This window comes from Mus caroli, unplaced genomic scaffold, assembly GCF_978045245.1.
Source record: "Mus caroli unplaced genomic scaffold, Mus_caroli_1 scaffold_1, whole genome shotgun sequence".
NCBI classification, from domain to species: domain Eukaryota; kingdom Metazoa; phylum Chordata; class Mammalia; order Rodentia; family Muridae; genus Mus; species Mus caroli.
Genome location: NW_028227256.1, coordinates 33,261,862 through 33,281,634, shown reverse-complemented (window position 1 = coordinate 33,281,634; position 19,773 = coordinate 33,261,862). Strand labels below are relative to the sequence as shown.

The 19,773-nt window shown below is 48.0% G+C and overlaps 2 protein-coding genes across 7 annotated transcripts in view; one reads left to right on the top strand and one right to left on the bottom strand.

Annotated features, from left to right (window-relative positions):
- Fer1l5 (fer-1 like family member 5) overlaps nt 1–14,562 on the bottom strand; it is a 49,264-nt gene extending 34,702 nt beyond the window's left edge. The window contains exons 1-13 of the mRNA XM_021165906.3: nt 14,428–14,562; nt 13,086–13,138; nt 12,264–12,355; nt 11,584–11,692; nt 10,078–10,132; nt 8,717–8,826; nt 8,156–8,284; nt 7,155–7,217; nt 6,297–6,347; nt 3,894–3,924; nt 1,361–1,476; nt 1,012–1,132; nt 490–542 (exon numbers count right to left, since the gene is read on the bottom strand). Coding sequence (XP_021021565.1) covers nt 490–542; nt 1,012–1,132; nt 1,361–1,476; nt 3,894–3,924; nt 6,297–6,347; nt 7,155–7,217; nt 8,156–8,284; nt 8,717–8,826; nt 10,078–10,132; nt 11,584–11,692; nt 12,264–12,355; nt 13,086–13,138; nt 14,428–14,512 — 1,068 coding nt within the window. The 5' untranslated portion in view covers nt 14,513–14,562. The remainder of the gene's footprint in view (nt 1–489; nt 543–1,011; nt 1,133–1,360; nt 1,477–3,893; nt 3,925–6,296; nt 6,348–7,154; nt 7,218–8,155; nt 8,285–8,716; nt 8,827–10,077; nt 10,133–11,583; nt 11,693–12,263; nt 12,356–13,085; nt 13,139–14,427) is intronic.
- Nucleotides 14,563–17,656: 3,094 nt separating this feature from the next.
- Nucleotides 17,657–19,773, top strand: part of Kansl3 (KAT8 regulatory NSL complex subunit 3) — a 35,922-nt gene continuing 33,805 nt past the window's right edge. For 3 of the 6 annotated variants that reach the window (XM_021175293.2, XM_021175288.1, XM_021175281.2), the window contains exons 1-2: nt 17,657–17,726; nt 18,798–19,063. In XM_021175293.2, the coding sequence (XP_021030952.1) occupies nt 18,849–19,063 (215 nt within the window). In that variant the 5' untranslated portion in view covers nt 17,657–17,726; nt 18,798–18,848. Of the gene's footprint in view, nt 17,727–17,940; nt 19,083–19,773 lie in introns of those variants that run through there. The other 3 variants (XM_021175304.3, XM_029476502.2, XM_021175311.3) reach the window with 2 other exon arrangements.

Below are 19,773 nucleotides of genomic sequence, written 5' to 3'. Positions count from 1 at the left end.
GCCTCTAATTCCTGGTCTTCCTGTCTCTTCCTCCAAAGCGCTGGGGTTATAGGCATATACTATATATCATATGTCTAGCATACATTTTATTTGTATTGTATTGTATTGTATTGAGATGGGGTATCACTATGTAGCCCTGGCTGACCTGGAACTCATTATATGTAGACCAGGCTGGCCTCTGACTAGGGTTCTGCTCTTTCCCCTCTTTCTTTTTCTTTTCTTTCTTTTTTTTTTTTTAAGATTTATTTATTTATTATTATACATAAGAACACTGTAGCTGACTTCAGATGCACCAGTAGGGGGTGTCAGATCTCATTATAGGTAGTTGTGAGCCACCATGTGGTTGCTGGGATTTGAACTCAGGACCTTTGGAAGAGCAGTCAATGCTCTTACCCGCTGAGCCATCTCACCAGCCCCCCGCCTTTCTTCCTATACATTGTTTTTCCTAGGTGCCACTTTCTCTAGATCTTAGACCCTTTCTGTACCTACCTTGTCCCCAATCAGCTCCACCTCCAACACAGGAGTGGCTGACTTGTGGGTGCCTAGAACAGGAAATAAAAGGACTTCTGAGACAGACACATCTTTTTTTATGGAGGGGTCAGGAAAAGGAAATGGGGGGGGGGTCTGAACAATTTTTAATCTGCCACCGCCTCCCACTTTTAGCTTGGTTTCCATTTTACACAATGGTTCCAGGGTATGTACATGTCGTGTGTGTGTGTGTGTGTACATGTGTGCATACAGGATGTCTTAGAAAGCCCAAGACTGCTTCTAGACACCAAGACCAACTCAATGGCTTGGAGCCTTGAAAATGTATCTTGGAAACTATATGCCAGGCGGTGGTGGCACATGACTTTATTCCCAACACTTGGGAGGCAGAGGCAAGCAGATCTCTGAGTTAGAAGCCAGCCTGGTCTACAAAGCAAGTTTCAGGACAACCCAGACTACAAAGAGAAACCCTGTTCCAGAGAGCCATGGAGTTTCCCCCTCCCCTCCCTTCCCACGGGCTCTAACCAAAATGGAGATCCTCTGCACAGTAGATGAAGAACTGTAAGTAAGCCAGGCTGACTGGAACTTCTGTTGACTTGAAGATCTGGACCTGGGTGTTTTGCTCATAGGGCAGCTTTTGATCTACCTGCAGATGCCCGAGAAGTGGACAGGGTCAGGCTCAGAGGCAGGGAGGGCTCAGTCAAGTTCACCCACTATTGACTTTCCATGTGATGCAGGGAGAGCGGACAACCCTTTATGGCACACCGAATAAAGGTGGTATAGGCCAATGGCCACTTGGAAGGTTCAGAGGTCCCCAGGGAGGCAGCCACATAAGCTATATGACTGGGGGTTGGGAAGAAGGTGGCAGCCTCACCAGTGCCTGATCCCCTACACCGAGGGCACAGATGGTGACTTTCAAGTAGCCTCTGACTCCGCTGGTGGTCTTATTTCGCTGACAGAGGCCTAACCATTTCCTCAGGAGTGTGTGACCTGGGGAGGCAGAGCCAATGTGAGACCCTCCAGTCTGTTTGTCTCTCTCTCCCCACCTCTCTCCCTCCTGAAATAGCCTTTGTTTCCAGGGAAAACAGGGCAAGTGATGTCTCACATGTACTGGCTCTCACCCAGTGGTAGAGAAGAACAGAAGTCCCCTCTACTACTACACAAGGATGGTTCGCTCACAAGGCTGCTAGTACCTCTGGGAAAGGAGAGTCCTCTTTCCACCCTGGCCTGATGCCAAACCTACAGAGGCAAACATCTCTCCACCCCCAGATCCAGTGTCAACCTGGAATGTATGTGATGGCCGGATCACAGTAGAATTCCCCACTATGAGAGCCGGGCATGGTGGCGCACGCCTTTAATCCCAGCACTTGGGAGGCAGAGGCAGGCGGATTTCTGAGTTCGAGGCCAGCCTGGTCTACAAAGTGAGCTCCAGGACAGCCAGAGCTATAAAGAGAAACCCTGTCTCGAAAAACCAAAAAAAAAAAAAAAAGAATTCCCCACTATGGTCTCAATCTCTTATAGACTAGTGGGTACCAGAGCTAGGATGGATAGGATGCAGGAGAACAGAAGAAGGATGTTAGTGGGCACAGGATGCAGCGGGATAGGAAGGGATGGGATCTCTACAGCAAAGTAATGGTGGGTGACAGTAATTGTGTGTTTCAACATGATAGCGAGGATATTGAACATTCTCAATACAAAGAGATGAGAGCAAGTGGGAGGCCAGCCTAGGTATATATGAAATCTTGTCTCAAACAAACAAACAAACAAACAAACAACAACAACAAAACAGAGAGGGCTCGGCCTTAAACAAGACATCCCACTCCTCTCATGTTCTCTTGAAAGGTCAAAAGATCTTGTGGAAGACAGGCAGGAAGGGACCGAGGATAGGAAGGCAGGCTGAGAACCGCCATCCACCGGGCACAATGCAACCATTATGATCGTGACCTCACAGCGGTGGTGGTTACCAGCTCTGAGCCTGCCAAAGGCTGGCCCTAGTAACAGTCAGTCACAGATGGAGGAGGAGCTCATGGCTCCCTATCTGTCACTGCTGAACTACTGGCTGTTGACACACTTTAGGACATGTGGAGTCACTGTCTTTAGTTGAATATCTACCATTGAGCCCACCAGGCTCCAACGGGTAACTCTAAACCCATGCTCACACAGATGGCCCTGGTTAAACTCAGTGGATCACACACACACACACACACACACACAAATGTAAATATGAGAAATGTTTATAAGGACATGTACTGGATGGTTTTGTGTCAACTTGACACAAGCTAGAGACAGCATAGAGAAAGGAGCTTCAGTTGAGGAAATGCCTCCATGAGATCCAGCTGTAAGGCATTTTCTGTTAGTGATTAGTGGGGAAGGGCCCAGCCTATTTTGAGTGGTGGCATTCCTGGGCTGGTGGTCCTGGGTTCTGTAAGAAAGCAGGGTGAGCAAGCCAGTAAGCAGCACCCCACCATGACTTCTACCTGCCTCAGTGCCTGCCTCCAGCTTCCTGCCTTGTGTGAGTTCCTGTCCTGACTTCCTTGAATAATGAACAGTGATGTGGGAATGTAAGCCAAAGAAACCTTTTCCTCCCCAACTTGCTTTTTGGGAATGGTGTTTCATTGAAGCAATAGAAACCCTAGCTAAGACAGTGTGGGATAGGGGTAGAAAAGGGTGGGAGAGAGATAAGAAGGTTGGGTTGAGAAAATACTCAGCAAGCATGTGTGTGTGTGTGTGTGTGTGTGTGTGTAAAAATGCCAAAAACCACATTGAATTAGCTTATATCTATCTATCTATCTATCTATCTATCTATCTATTAACATTATCTATATTAAAACAATATGCTTAAAAAGAGCATGGTATGGGGCATGTGCCCATGATCCTAGGACTTGGAGTCTGGTTCATGCATTCCAGGCTAGCCTTGGCTTCATAGTAAGATCCAGCTTCAAGAAAAACAACAGCCGGGCGTGGTGGCACACGCCTTTAATCTCAGCACTCAGGAGGCAGAGGCAGGTGGATTTCTGAGTTCGAGGCCAGCTTGGTCTACAGAGTGAGTGCCAGGACAGCCAGGGCTACACAGAGAAACCCTGTCTCGAAAATAAAACAAAACAAAAACAAAAACAAAAACCAACAAAAAAAGAAAAACAACAAAACTGTTACTGGCTTTAGAAATTAGAACTATAACTTAAGAGTTCGATACAAACTGAGCATTTGACTTCCCCCTTCCCGGGTGTTGAACTTTTCAGGGAAAGATGCTATTAGTACAGGTCATGATGAAACACACCACAAAGTAAGTAACTATTTCCAAGCAGACAGCTACTTCTCCCTATGTAGTGGCAATTCTGAGGGATTTTTTTAACTCTTAGTCTACTTTTTCCCAGAAGGCTCAAATGTTTGCATTATCTGTCACCTACCTGGGGAATGGTAGATAAACCCAATGTCTGTCTGAAAAAGATAAGAGTAAAATGATTAGCTTGGGTTGATTTCTGTTCTTGTTTTTGTTTTCAGACGGGACGGGTTTTCACTGTTCAGCTCTGGCTGTCATGGATCGTACAACATTGACCAGGCTGGCTTTGAACTCACAAGAGATCCTCCTCCCAGTGCTGGGATTAAAGGCATTAGCACCATGCCCAGTAAGCTTGGATCTTAAATGTCCTCCCAAAGCATCATGAAGTAAAGGCTTGGTCCCCAACCTGGCCATGTGGGGATGGGAGAGCCTTCAGAAGCTGAGGCCAAGGGGGAGGGTTGTGGGTCTCTGGTCAGCACCGTTTTGAAGGAGATCTGGGGAAATCTATTGTTCTGTTTACATGTCTTCCCTGTTCTCAGCTGTTCTCTTTTTTAATATATGTGCCACCACAGGCCCAAAGAGACCTGTGGATTAATTAACATCTACAACCAGGAGGCAAAATAAGCCCTTTCTCATCCTATGCTGAATATTACTGGTATCTGGTCTAGCAAGGGAAAGTTGTGCAGCACAAGCCAAAACCAGGATTTGCAATTCTACCTCATCCAGTGGCCACACTAGAGCAGTGCTTAAGTGTCAATTTAGTCTGAACTCTGTAGAAAAAATGGAAGGACCATTGTCCCCGATATAGAGGAGGCTACTAAGTTTGAAAGATGCCCCAAAGGCTTAACAGCTAGTTAAGAGGAAGCCTGTGCTGGAACTATCCACACACTTAACTCTTCCCTTTCCCTGGGTAGGGAAGGGAAGCTCTATGCTAGGGATGAGGATGACTGAGTGGTCTCTGGCAGAGAGACTATAGGTGGCTTCCTTTTTCCTCCTGGGAGAGGGCATTAGCCTAGGCCTGAGGGAGATGCTACAGGAGAAGTGGCAATGTGAATAGGCCAGTGCCCAGGCTCCACAGATCAACAGCAAGACTGCATAATAGGCCTGCTTTCAAACTCATTCACTGGCTTGTATCAGAGAAGCAAAAGCCTCTTACACACACACACACACCAAAACAAAACATAAAGACAAAAAGTATAAGCCAGATTAGAGCACTTTCCCAGCTTACACACTTACACAATGCACTGAGTTCAGACCCTAGCAACACACACACACACCACTTACACACAAGCACATACAGATAACACAGAGATACACACACAGATACACACAGAGATACACAGAGACACATCACATACACATATACATGCCCACAGACATATACACATGCACACACACATACCACACACACAGATATACACACACACACATCACATACACACAGACACAGACACACATTGTACAATCCATACAAACCCAGATACATGGAACTTTACTAAAATGGCTTTCTCCCATCCCCTTTCCCTAGCGTGGGAGACTGAACCAGGACACTGTGCATGCCGAGCAAGTCCTTTATTTCTGAGCTACATCCGCACGCAGTTCTAGACACTTCATCAAAACAGGAACTTGTGATTTTTGGTCATGGATACACATCATCTAGATGTAAAAATAGAAGCACAGGACTGGCAAGATGGTTCAGCACGTTAAAGTCTGGCTGTGTGAGTCTGAATCCTGAGTTTCACCCCTGATCCAATGATAGAAAGAACCAACCTCCAAGAAAGTGTACTCTTACCACACACATGACTTTAGATTGTGGCACATGCACGCATGTGTACGTGCATACACACACGCACACAGAGAAAAAATAAATTACATAAAAATAAAAATTCTGGGGACTTGAGAGATGGCTTAGTTGGCAAGTACTTACTAAACAAACAAGGGCCCCGGTTTAATCCTTAGAGCCTATATAAAAGCTAGTGCATGCAAGCATACACACACACACACACACACAATGAAAATAAATAAAACCTTTCATCTTTAAAAATAAAAACATTAAAATTAAATGCAAATACTAAGTTGGGCATGGTGGCTCATGTCTGTCATTGCAGCAATTGGGAAGCTGAGGCAGGAAGATGGCTATGAGATCGAGGCTAGCCTGAATTACATAGTGAGTTCTTGACCACTTTGGACTATGCCACAGAATCTCTCCCCCCCGCCCCCCAATCTGTCCTCAAAGGCATCAATCTCTTTCTGGAGTTCTTCAGCACTTAGGGTGACCTTCTTGGACCCATGAATGGAAGCGGAGACGTGTCCAGTGTCTATAGCACATGACAGTGGGTACCAATCCTTATCTGAACCTGACACACTCTGACCCTCTTGATGCTACCTCAGGCTTTGCACAGTGTTATGGTAGTTGCTATTTCTGTTAGCATCCTAACATGTGGATCTGTGTGAAATGCCAAGTCCTTTTCCCTGGACGGGATCCTGGAGCCCAGAAGTTTCCCCAGCCTCCTCCTCCATCAGGGCTCACTTGGAATCTCCCAATCTCTGCTTTTGATCTTGATGCTGCAGAGTCCACCACCTGCGGAGAGTTTCCAGAAAGATCTTATCATTCACAATGCCAATTACCCCTACCCTCTGTGGGAAGCAAGGATATATCTGGGGGTTGGGCTGTCATGTAGCTGAGGCTGGCCTGAAACTCACTGTGTAGCCAATAATGACCTTGAACTTCTGACACTCCTGCCCCACCTCTGGAGCTCTGGGGTCCCAGGTGTTAGGCCACCCCCCCCCCCACCTCACTGAGCTTCCTAATGGCCAGCACTTGCATGTCATTTTTCTTAGGTAGTTCTCAGAGGAGCCTTGTGAGGTTCATATTTTTAAATTTAATGTCATTGATGAAGATATTGATCAGAGAGATCAATTCACTTGTCCCAAAGTAAGCTGTTGTAATCTACTCTTTTTAGTACATATTGTTCTGGTTGTTTCCACTGTGTTATGTGCCCAAGAACACGGAAATGGCCTTTCAGGGTGGGAGGAAGCTTCCCCCTCAGCCCTGTGCTGGACACCCACCCAGAAGGCACTGGACGAATATATAGTCACCATTGTCACTGGCTCCCTCTTGTTGGGGAATGGGGTATGTCACTCTGGTGACAAGAGAATTTGGCTTCCATGTTCACCCAAGCATGTAGCTCGGGCCCCAGTTGGCGATCTCTAATAACACTGGTTGAATGAATGAACAAATGGATGAGGTGTTTGGACCACAAAGGGGAATGAAAGATGCTGCCTTGGAGACAGGCAGACACTTGACTCCAACTCAAGAGTGTTCTATGATACTGAAGTAGGACAAGAAAATGGTCCCGTTTAACTGGAAACCAGTTTGACTCCTTACCTCGATTGAGATGTTCTCCTCAAAGAACTTTGCAGGAACCTCGTGGAAATTCTGGAAGAATATCTGGAGCAGAGAGAATGGGGGCTGGGTAGACAGTTTCTTCCACTACTTGAAGCTTTGGGATAATACGCTTCCTCTACCGCCAGGCCCTCCCCTCTCCCTCACTACATGCCCACTTCAGTGACTCTCTGCTTATGATCACCCACAGACCCCTCAGAACCAGAGGATTCCTAGGCTCCCAGGGGGTGTTCTGCCCAAGGCCTCTCTAGAGAACCTAACTGTTCAAAACCAGCTCACTCTTCCACAGTAGCTATTTGAGCCTTGTGTCCCTTCTGGATTGCCCTGCCAGTCCGCTCCACCCTTCTCTCTTCGTCAGCTAGAACCTCCTTTCCCTCGTCACTCTCAGACTTAAGTCCTCCATGGCTGTTAGGAGCTATCCGTGGTGGGACCCTAATCTGCACTGCACACTCCCAGACACACCCTTCAGCTACAGTTTGGCATGAAAAAAAAAATCAAATCTGCTTCTTGCTTCCAAGTCTTTGAATTATCGCTCTGTCCTTTCGATCTTCTGGTAAGTTCTTTCTTTATAGTTTTCGTAGCATTTCCTAAGCCCTCTCCACTGTCCCAGGACCTGGTCTTCATTCATCTAGTCACCAGCACCTTCTGTTTTCCTGACACCGTGCTACTGGGGCTCGGCAGTGAAAAAATGTGCGTGAACTGAGGTTGCTTTCCATAGCCCCGCTAACAGTGCTCCCCATACCTGTCTGCCCCCACCCCTGCAATTGTTTGTGGGTTCACATGCTGTGTTGCCATCAGACCACTAGCAGAATTAACCCATCCTATTTGTCCAACCCTGAGCATAATTTTTGATGTGTAGTAGCTGCTTAATAAACGCTTGTAGCTTACAGACAGTCCACTTAGGAAGCAAGCTTGCCAGCTGCTTCCGGGGAATGCTGGGCTCCTGGCTGGCTCCCCTGCCCTACGTGGCTTGTTCAGCCTACCTCATTGAAGAAAGGATTGTTTCCCATCTTGATCCGAGTGAGATGCTGCTGACCTGCGATGTTTATCTTTACTACAGGTTTGATGTTGTTGCCCAGGAGCTGTCGGGCTTCAAACACCTTCACCCGGACCTACAGAGGGGACACCCAATAGATCTGATCATGGGAGTGTGGATTTCTGTCCTCCAAGGGGGACTCTTCTCTCAAAAGCAAACCTTTCAAGGTAACAACACTCCAGGTATTACAGATAGAGATCCTGTATGGGGGAAGGCTGGAAGGAGTTGAATGTTAAGGAGCAGGCTTGGGTTATCAAGGGTCTGATCAGCTGCCATAAGGACCCAATCCCCCCCCCCCGCCGCCACAGATTTATTTATTTTATGTATGTGACTACACTGCTGCTGTCTTCAGACACACCTGAAGAGGACCCCATTACAGATGGTTGTGAGCCACCATGTGGTTGCTGGGAATTGAACTACTCAGGACCTCTGGAAGAGCAGTCAGTGCTCTTAACCTCTGAGCCTCTGAGCCATCTCTCCAGCCCTCCCCACCCTTCTAGTCTCTCACCTGAAAGTGTTGAGGCTTGGAAGCCAGAGCCCTGTGCATGGGGAGGCCAGAGACCATTAGTTTCTTCTGGGTCACCTCATTTACAGTTGAGCCCAGGAGCTCCTTATTGCCTACGGAAAAGTACAGGGTGGACAGTTTAGAAGGCTTTTAAACCTTTCCCCCCTTTCAATCACTATGTCCGCCATGACCTACTCCTGATAAAAATCTGACCCTGATAGAGCACATGTCTCTCCCTGAACAAGCTCATGAGGCCCTCATTCTCAATAGTAAGGGATCCTTGGACCCTGCCCTTCATACGTGGGGGCTCTTGGAAATGGCCACCCTTATGTCTTTCTGGCCCTACTAAGAGAAGCCTTATGTCCAGAGAACTAAAGATGGAGAAATGGGCGGCATTGCTGGCTGGTTTTGGTCCACTTAACACAAACCTAGAGTTATCTGGGAAGAGAGATTGTCCCCATCAGATTGCCTGTAAGCAAGTCTGTGGGGGAAATTTCCCTTAACAATTGCTGTAGGAGGGCCCAGCCCACTATGTTGGTTTCACCCGTGGGCAGGTGGTCCTGGCCTGTATAAGAAAGTGAGTTAAGCATTCGTGGAGAGCAAGGCAGTAAGCAGCACTCCTCCATGGACTGCGCTTCAGTTTCTGCCTCTAGGCTCCCATCCTGAGCTCCTATCCTGACTTCTCTTTATGGTGGACTGTGGAAATTAACCTTTTCTTCCTCAACTTGCTTTTGGTTGTAGCGTTTATAGAAATCAAACTAGAACAGTGGCATTAGCCAGATGGATGATGATGTGACTATTAGGTCTATAAAACTTCCAGGAAGCCAGGCAGTGGTGGAGGACGTCTTTAATCCCATCACTTGGGAGGCAGAGACAGGCGGATTTCTGAGTTCAAGGCCAGCCTGGTCCACAGAGTGATTTCCAGGACAGCCAGGACAATACTGAGAAACCCTGTCTTGAAAACAAACAAACAAAAAACAACAACAACCAAAAAAAAACCAACTTCCAGGGACCCTGGTCATAATTTTTTGGTAAGCCTTAAGAATTGGGTCTTGCCGGGCGGTGGTGGCGCACGCCTTTAATCCCAGCACTTGGGAGGCAGAGGCAGGTGGATTTCTGAGTTCGAGGCCAGCCTGGTCTACAAAGTGAGTTCCAGGACAGCCAGGGCTACACAGAGAAACCCTGTCTCGAAAAACCAAAAAAAAAAAAAAAAAAAAAAAAGAATTGGGTCTCACCAGGAAAGGGGATAACATTTGAAATGTAAATAAAGAAAATATCTAATACAAAATAAAAAAGAATTGGGTTTCAAAAGTCCCAAAGAACCCATTCAGATATGCTTGGTAATGCCCTAGAAAAAGACATACCTGTCATCTCAGTATCCTGGTCGTATATTTGGGCCACCTGTAGGGTGACAGTACACTGCAAAGCAAAGGGAGGGACTTGGAAGCCAGATCTTGAAATCCTTAATAAGCTATAGCACCAGCCTTTCTAGTCTGGCTGGATTCATGACCCCTATTGCATGTGTGTGCATGCGTGTGTGTGTGTGTGTGTGTGTGTGTGTGTGTGTGTGTGTGTGTGTGTGTGCATGTACATGTGTTTGCAGCCACAGACTGGTAAAGAGATAGTAATGGGTTGCAATGAAGGGGGCTTGGAAGATAAATGAACTATAATGATATCAATGGCAGAGGACCCAAGAGGCTGCAGAGAAGAGGGAAACATGACTTGGGACCAGTCCTGAACCATGGTTCTAACTAGGGTGATCACCCATGGCAATTTCAATGTCTCCTGATCTGGGAAAACTTCTATCGCTACCTCTTAACTGATATCCTTCCTTCAAAAACTCCTTACCGACCCACCTATCTCCAGACCATTCCTCAGGATTGCCCACTGAATACCCACTACCTCTTTAAATGACTAGAAACAAGTCTTAGCCGCACACACCAGAAGCCCTTTTGCCTCTGGCTCCTGTTTTGTCTACACTTCAAGTGTGTTGTACCAATAGCACCGGCAGCCTGCCCTCCCTAAACCTGCCTTTCCTCCATGCCCTTCTGCAGGGGGTCCTGCCTCTCTGGATGAGTAGACAAACTCATGTCCTTCTGAGAGACTGGATATACGCATGGGTTGTGACTACACTGCATATAACAGGATTCTCTCTGTGGCCACTAGTTCAGAAGACCGATCTGTCATCTACAGAAAGCAGTCCAGGAGGCCAGCCTGCCTTATGTTAGACTCTAGGAAGTCAGTCTGCCATCTCTAATAACAAGTCAAGGAGCCAAACAGTGACTGTCAGCGCCCAATGGCCAGGATTCGATAAACAGCGAGATGACAGATGACCTAACTTCTACTTATTTATGTTGTGTAAGATGAGGGGGACATGTTTGTGTCAAGGTGCAAGTGTGGAGCTCAGAGGACAGCTTTGGGAGTCAGTATCCTCCTGCTTCCATGTGGGGCCTGGGGTTGAACTAAGGTTTTTAGGATTCTATCTCATAGGTCCAACCAGGAAAAGCCAAATATGAATTTCAAACCAATCGCTTGGGTGAGCCTGACTTTGGTTTCCCCAAAGCAGCAGCCTTCAATTGGGGCCCACTGAAGCCTTCCTTTTTCTTTCCTTTTCTCTCACAAAGCTTTCCCATTCCTCCCTGCCTACCAACATTCAGTCTGGAATCCCAGTGTCTAGCACAGGGACTGACTCCTGGGGTGATGGAAGAGTGGATGGGAGATGGATGGTGTGATAACAGCAGTGTGACAGGCCCTCCCAGGGTACAAGGGACTCCTTTGTGGTTGAGCACTTGGGTGCTCCTGGAGTGAGAAGTTCAGCTACACCAGCAGCCCATGCTCCTCCTGCCTGGGCTGCCTGGTGCCTGACTCACGTTAGTGGGCTTCATGGAATGGTTGAGCAGGATCAGGTCCCTCACAAACACGACTTCTTTCGGTCTTTGTGCCAGCCGCTTGAGCGGTACAGTGGCCAGGCCAATGAACCTGGGGGAGGCAAGGGGTAGGTGTGAGATTCCCAGGCAGGACAGAGGGCTCCTCCTGGGTCCCAGGCTGTGTCCTGGGGATGATTCCACACACACACAACCGGAAGAATCCAGGTGAGCAGAGCCTCCACTGGAGACCGGTGAGGGTAGGGTCTCCCCACACTCTATGGGAAGCTCCTTAGGAAATCCCAAGAAAACTACATCATTGGACCGAGGATGGACCAACCAGACTCTACGTGCTGGAAAAGGCCTATGGTGTGCCGTGCATCCACTCCTAAGGGGATGTTAATCTGGGATGGATAGGAGAGTTGGGTTTCGACCGGAGGCTAGGATTAGGCCAACATTCAAGAACTGAGGCTTCAAATCAGAGCTGCTGCTGGTATCCAAGTGTGTATTCTAGGCCATCTTCATCTCTTGGTTCTCCTTTAATACCACCCTCCAGTTTTCCTTGACTGTGTGGAAAGGGTTCTGGCTCTTTGTCCGAGTTAGTTATGGGTTAGAAATGGGTTAGCAGTTGCTCCCCTGTGGCTTTGGTCAGTGAGCCGGGCTCTTCCTGCCTCTTTCTGCCTCACCTTTCTTTCTTTTTAGAAACTGAGTCCTGAAGTATGACTTTCAGGAAGGAGTCATTTTCCAGTGGCTGATTCCAGAGGTGCCAGATTAGGGTCTGTGAGGGGCAGAAAGAAATCATTATTTTCTGTTGCTATTTTCTTTTATTTTGAAATTGGGTGTTTTGAGACAGAGCCATATTATGCATCCTGGATGGCCTTGGAACTCACTAGGTAGGCCAGGTTAGCCTGGAGCTCAGCGGTCTTCCTACCTCAGTTGCAGGAGTGCTGAGATTAAGAGTGTAGGACACCAAGCTGGGCAACATCTTACCTCCTCCTTCTCATCCACCCTTCTAGGAAGTGAGGGCAGATCTGGGGATGGGCTGGACCTCAGGAGTCTCTGTTGTGTCTACTTTCCTAAGGAGACTACACTGGCTTGTCCACAAGACTTCCTTGTCCACATGTGGGCTCTCCCATGTGTGTTCCTATGCTGAAGCCTCCTGGGCATGTTAGAAGTTGAGTGACTGTCGAGTGAGACAATGTGAGTGACCAAGTGACCAAGAGAAGAGAGGACGCTGCACAAGGAGCCTTGGCTCTGCCTCGGGATTCTAGGCGTCAGTGGATTAGTGGATGAGCCATCATGTTGTGCGTCCCCAGAGGCAAGAGGGAGAGAGATCAAGAACAGCTGAGGGCTTTTGCAGCCCTTTCAGATCAAAGGTTAACCTAGGCTAAGTTGCCTCAGTCTTAAGAAACTTGGGTGAGAGATTCCCTAGGCACCAGGTTAGAGGCCCTGCCCCTTTGCTCTTGGAAGTGTTCATTCCTCTTCCAGGATGGTCGCGGAGTGTCTACCTCATTCCATATGGGGTCATGTCCTTCCTCCACTCGAGTTATTTTCTTCATATCTGCAAAGACACCAAGGGGCTGGGATGAGTTGGGGGAAGTATGTCGGTGTCTGAGTTTGAATGGGGTCAACAGAGGTGGAGTGGGTACCCTAGAAGTCAAGTCAGCTGGCAGCTGTAACTTAGCATCTGTGCATTCTTTCTCAGTTAGTTCAAATTTATCACCCTGTGGGATAGATAACTCTATTGTTCCTTTTTTCATTAATTAATTAACTTTTCATCTTGATTGCAGCCCCTTCCTCTCCTCCCAGTCCCACCCTCATAAACCACTTCCCCCATTAAGCCCCTTTCCACACTACCCCCTCCCCTTCTCCTCAGAAAAGGGGAAGCCTCTCTTGGGTACCACCTGCCCTGACACAACAAGTTGCAGCAGGACTAAGTGCATCCTTCCCCACTGAGGCCAGATAAGGCGCCCGGCTAGGGGAAGGGAATCCGAAGGCAGGCATCTGAGTCAGAGAGACCCCAATTGTTAGGGGACCTACATGAAGATGACGCAGCATATCTGCCACAAAACCTTCTACCCAAAAATGTGTCCTTCCTATAAGACATGAGGGATAAAGGCAGAGCAGAGATTGAGGGAATGTCCTACCAATGCCTGGCCTAACTTGAGACCCGTGCCATGGGAGAGAGCCAACCCCTGACACTATTAATGCTACTCTGCTATGCTTGCATATAGGAGCCTAGCACAACTATCTTCTGAGAGGCTTCATCCAGAAGCTGACAGAAACAGACAAAGAGACCTATAGCCAAGCATTAGAAGGAGCTTGGGGAATGTTGTAGGAGAGTTGGGGAAGGATTGGGGGAGAGAACAGGTCAAGGACACCACAAGAGAACCTACAGAGTCAAGTACCTGGGCCCATATGGCTCACAGAGACTGAACCAACCAACCAAAGAGCACACGTGGACTGGACCAAGGCCCCCTACTCTTACATAGCAGGCAACTCTATTTTTATTTCCCTCTCTTTCCTAGCACATAGTACCCTGAGTCTCAAAGCCATGTGGGACTGTGATTCATTCTGGCCAATGGAGTGTAGGAATGATATTTGCTTTACTCAATGAGCCATCTTGCCTGCCCTTAAATATTTTTGACTCTGAGTTCCCAGACGCAGGGTCCACAGATACAGAGGGCCAGCAACACTGCCTTTGTTTCAATGGACTTGATTTTCTCACTCCCAAGATGCTAGGTGCTTGGTAACAGGTTTTGAAACAAACAATCTACCCAGGACATCATTCATGTAGTGGAATTGACCTTTTGATGCCTTACAGGTAGCCTTTTGGAACTGGGTTCTCACCTCTGAAGTAGACAGTTACGAAAGCTTTGGGTGTGGTGCTGAGGGGAGGGTTAATCGAAGCGGACTCCACAACAACCCTCAGCATCTTGGACACTTGTTCCCTCTCCTCCTTCCCTGCACAGGGCCACCTCTTGCTCCTTGGAGCTCCTCTGTCCCAGGTTCACAGGGTGAGTGGAGCTTAGCAACAAGAGGAACATCACAGAGATAAGAGGTTCTTGGTTCCAAAGAGAATCTCTGGGAGGTGAAGGACGCGTGACCGAGTGTAGATAAGACAAGTGACTTGAGGCCCACACAGACAATCGACCTCCCTGCTTTAAGGACTCCTCCTTCCTTTTCTTCTGTTACTGACCTTTTGAGTTCAAAGTCAGGCACAGAATTCTCTTCTGTCTGGAATGAATTACTGGCAAAGTCATGCAATTTAGATGAGAAAATACAAGAAGTGAGACCATCAAGATCTATATACAGGAAAATCCATGATGCCTCACGGGAGGGAGAGGGCTTTCTTTTCTTTTTTCTTTTTAAGATTTATTTATTTATTTTATGTATATGAGTACACTGTGGCTGTCTTCAGACACACCAGCAGAGGGCATCGGATCCCATTACAAATGGCTGTGAGCCACCATGTGGTTGCTGGGAATTGAACTCAGGACCTCTGGAAGAACAGTCAGTTCTCTTAACCCCTGAGCCATCTCTAGCCCAAGGGGAGGTCTTTCTAATGGAAAAGTAAAACATTTGGCCTCTTTTGTCCTTTGATTTTTTTTTTTTTAATTTGGGGGACAGGGTTTCACATAGCCCAGGTTGGCTCTGACTTACATAGCTCAGGTTAGCTCTGACTTGCTGTATAGCTGAGGCTGTTCTTGAATTCCTGATCCTCCTGCCTCTGAGGGGATAGGTAGTTTGATTTTATAGTAATTAATGCTAAGAAAGCTACTTCATATAAAGACAGGCTATAAAATGGCAGAAGTGTTCTCAGAAATGATTGGGCAGTATGCCCTGATCCCAAGCTAAAATTCATTTAACGATTGTTTTAGGAAGCCCAAGTCAGCCATTCAAAATGCAATTTCTAAGACCAAGCATGCTGTCACAATCCAAAGAAATGCTACTTTGATACATGGTGAAAGATAGGAAAATATTAAGAGCCTTTGTTTTTGTAATAAAACTATCTGGTTTCTGTAAGAGCAGAAAACTTTGTGTCTACAGCGAAAACACTGCAATTGATAACATACAGTAGTCTAAAATCTGAGCCAAGGGGTTTTGAAAGCATTTGTTGGCACTCTAGCTAGCTAAATGGCACGAGCCTTGCGAAAGTGCACGTTGTGTGCTCAGAACCAAGGCTGCAGTGACATTGTGGATGTGAGTCATGAACTGCCAGTTACACCCCTTGAATTAATTTTCAGTCCTTGTACACTTAGAAACCTTTTGTAGCTTAATTTTCCTGACCCTCTACCTTATTCAAGCCTAAATGGGATGGCAACTGAGTGTTTAAAACACTGTGTTCTATGCAAGGCGTGGTGGTGCAGGCCTATAATCCCGACACTTGAAAAGAAGAGGGGCAGAAGAATCAGAAGTTCAAGGGCAACCAGGAAGTGGTGGGCATGCGCAGAAGACGGATCTCTGTGTTTGAGGCTAGCCTGGCCTACAGAGCTTGTTTCAGGACAGCAGGGCTCCGCAGAGAAACTCTGTCTTAAAACATAAAACAAAAACAAAATTGAAGCAAACCATCAACCAAATTCAAGGTCTTCTCCGGCTGCATAGCTAGTATGAGCCTAGCCTGAGATACATGGGACCCTGTCTCCCCATTCCCTCCATAAATGAAAAAACAACCAATAACACTGAGTTCTAAGGCCGGGAGGTGGGGGTTGCTCATAGTAATTGGCATCAAGAAATCAATGGAGTTCTTGACAGGTGGCAGAGATAATCGACTGCATTCCCCTGGCAACCTGGTGAGTCAGGGTTTAGGCATTTGCACATTTCAAGTTGAGAAAAAAGCCGTAGCTTTGCTTGCCGGAATCTGCTGAACCAAACCAAGCAGTTAAAAATCGAACCTTAAATTCATTCTTTTTAATAGCTGAATAGTACTCCACTGTGTAAATGTACCACATTTTCTGTATCCATTCCTCTGTTGAGGGACATCCGGGTTCTTTCCAACTTCTGGCTATTATAAATAAGGCTGCTATGAACATAGTGGAACATGTGTTCTTATTACCAGTTGGAACATCTGGATACATGCCCAGGAGAGGTATTGCTGGATTCTCTGGTAGTACTATGTCCAACTTTCTGAGGAACCACCAGACTGATTTCCAGAGTGGTTGTACAAGCTTGCAATCCCACCAACAATGGAGGAGTGTTCCTCTTTCTCCACATCCTCGCCAGCATCTGCTGTCACCTGAATTTTTGATCTTAGTCATTCTGACTGGTGTAAGGTGGAATCTCAGGGTTGCTTTGATTTGCATTTCCCTGATGATTAAGGATGTTGAACATTTTTTCAGGTGCTTCTCAGCCATTTGATATTCCTCAGTTGAGAATTCTTTGTTTAGCTCTGTGTCCCATTCATTTTTAAATAGGATTATTTGGCTTTCTGGAGTCCATCTTCTTGAGTTCTTTATATATATTGGATATTAGTCCCCTATCTGATTTAGGATTGGTAAAGATCCTTTTAAATACCTAATAAAAAACTGGAAAAAAAATTGAACCTTACATCTATCCTCTGCCTCATCTTCCACCTCATCCTAGTCTGAGCTGTACCAGTTTCTCATTAAACTCCGCAGAGCCCTAGAATTGTATCCCAACATCCTGCAAAGCTTTCCCTCCCTCTCTTCATTTCCCCATCTCTCTGGTTTGCTTTGAGGTCTTGAGACAGGGTGTCACGGTGTAGCTCAGGTCGTTCTGGAACTCACTTCGATCCTCCTGTCTCAGCCTTCCGCGCGTGCTAGGATTATAAACCCCGCTGGGCTGAAATAAACCCCACCCGCACACTGCAAATTGAACCCAGCTCTGTAATAGGGACGGGGACACCGAGCTCTGGGGTGGTCTGAACTATCTTGTTCTTTGTCCTCACTTTTCCCACAGAGAACGCAGAGGGAGAACGTCTCTGCCCCGGGAGTCGCGCGCCCTTTCCGCGTTCCCCACAGGCCAGCGAGGTCACGGGCGCGGATCCGCTCCGGGCTTTGCCGCTCGCCGCCGCGCGGTTCCGGGAGAGCGATCTGCTTCCGCGTTTTCCTCAGAGCCCAAGGCGCCGGGCGGTAAGGCGCACGCGCACTGGGGTCCGGCTCGGGCGAGCGCGCGGCCGACAACTGCGGGTGAGACGCGGGTCTGCCCCGGCGCGGGTGGCGGCCCGTGGGGTTCCAGGCGGCGGGCGGCGGCCTCGGAGAAGCCCTTGGGGCTCCGCGGGCATGAGGGGCCCCGGGGGCTGAAGCCGCGGGCCGGGCCGGGCCGGCCGGGCGGGGCGCGGGAGGCAGACGCGGCGCTGGGGCGGCCGAGGCCGAGGAGGGCCCCGGGAGGGGAGGTGGGGCCGGGCGGCTCCTCCTCGCCGGGAACTCGGGATGACCTTGGCCGAGTCGCCCGGGCTCGGGGGCCGCCGCCCGGGTGGGCCGTTTTGAGGTTTTGCGGTTCCGTGGCGGGAACCTCTCAGAGGAGCGGGCCGTTTGCCGGGCGCCTCGCCGAGGGAGGGCGAAGGAGGAGAGGCCTTCTGAGGGCCCGGCCGGGCTGAGGGCGGGCTCTGGTTTTCCCTTTCCCAAAACTCCGGTGTTGTACCATGAGGTTGATGCAAACCTTTGGTGGAGCGTGACCCTAGGAGAGTCCCCTTGACCTCAGCCCAAAGCAATGAAGCCTGGAGGCCCGTGGTGCCCGCCTGTTGTGCTGGGGCCACCCGAGCCGACCAGCCCTGCGCACGTCCTATTTAGGGGATGAAAAGTAGGGACCTTTAGCTTTTGATGAATTCATGTTTGTGATCCCTCTGGTTTGCAGAAACCTTTACCACCCAGGACGAAAATTGCCCAGCAAATTTAGGTTTTTGTTTTTTGTTTTTGAGATAGGATCTCACTATATTGCTCTGGCTGTCCTGGAACCAACTCTGTGTATAGACTAGGCTGCCCTTGAACTCCCGGAGATCCGTCTGCTTCTGCCTCCCCGGTGCTGGGATCAAAGGCGTGCGTCACCACGCCTTGGCAATTGCAAAGGTCATGTTTTTGTGAACTGTGGAGTCTTGTCAGTTTACAGTTACAGAATTGTGTATGGCGGTGTGGGAGGACACATAGATGTGCATAATCGAAAAAAAAAAAAGATCGAAAGCTGAGCATAAAGACGTGTTTTGACAGTGAAAGTTGGGAGAAATGGAAGCTATTGAATTTACAAGCCCCCTTTCACTGCAGGTGACTAGCATGCAGATATTCACACCCTGACTTGGCTGCCTGACTACTGACATGGCCCACCGGGGTGGGGAGAGGGACTTCCAGACTTCAGCTCGGCGGATGGGTACCTCCCTGCTCTTCCAGCTTTCAGTGCATGAGCGGGAACTGGACCTCGTTTTCCTGGATCATAGCTATGCAAAACCATGGAGTGCCCACCCAGATGCCAGTAGTGCCCGCCCCACCCGCATGCTCTTTGTAACCCCCCGTCGGCAGCAGGAGAATACTATGTGAGTTTGAGAATACCATGTGAGTTTGGGTTTCCTTCTTAAGGGCTACTTCCGCCTGACCTTGGCAATGATGCGTGGTGGGGCTTAGATGTTCTTAGGAGTGATTGGGGCTGCAGGGTGAATGGAGAGCTTGGATGAGCAGCATCAGAAGGGCAGGGCAAGGTTGGACACCTACACAGACATTTCCAAATGCGAGTTAGAAAAGGGAGATGTGCAAAGGAAAACACAGCCTAGCTTGTTTAGTTCCTAGTAACTAGAGAATTCCTTCCTCCCTTTACTGCAGCATCTAGTTTGTTTGACAGTGGCTACAATCTTATCATTGAGGTTTTGGCTTCAGTGCACAGATTGGGAGAGAGTTCCCAAAACATCGCTTTCAATTCTTACCTCCTTACAAAAAGCCACCTGTGGGCTAATCTAAACCCTTCCTAAGTAAGTCTCTTTATCTTTCCAGCCACCCTATGTCAGGAGGCAAGAACATTTCAAAAATGTACTCTCTGATAAATGATTTGATTATATTTGACCTAACTAATTAATTTTGAACCTTCTGATTTCACTCGTGTCAGGATTTGTTGAGACACACTTTTTCTGATCATTACATTTTTTTTTTTTTTTTTTTTTGGTTTTTTGAGAAGACAGGGTTTCTCTGTGTAGCCTTGGCTGTCCTGGAACTCACTCTGTAGACCAGGCTGGCCTCTGCCTCCCAAGTGCTG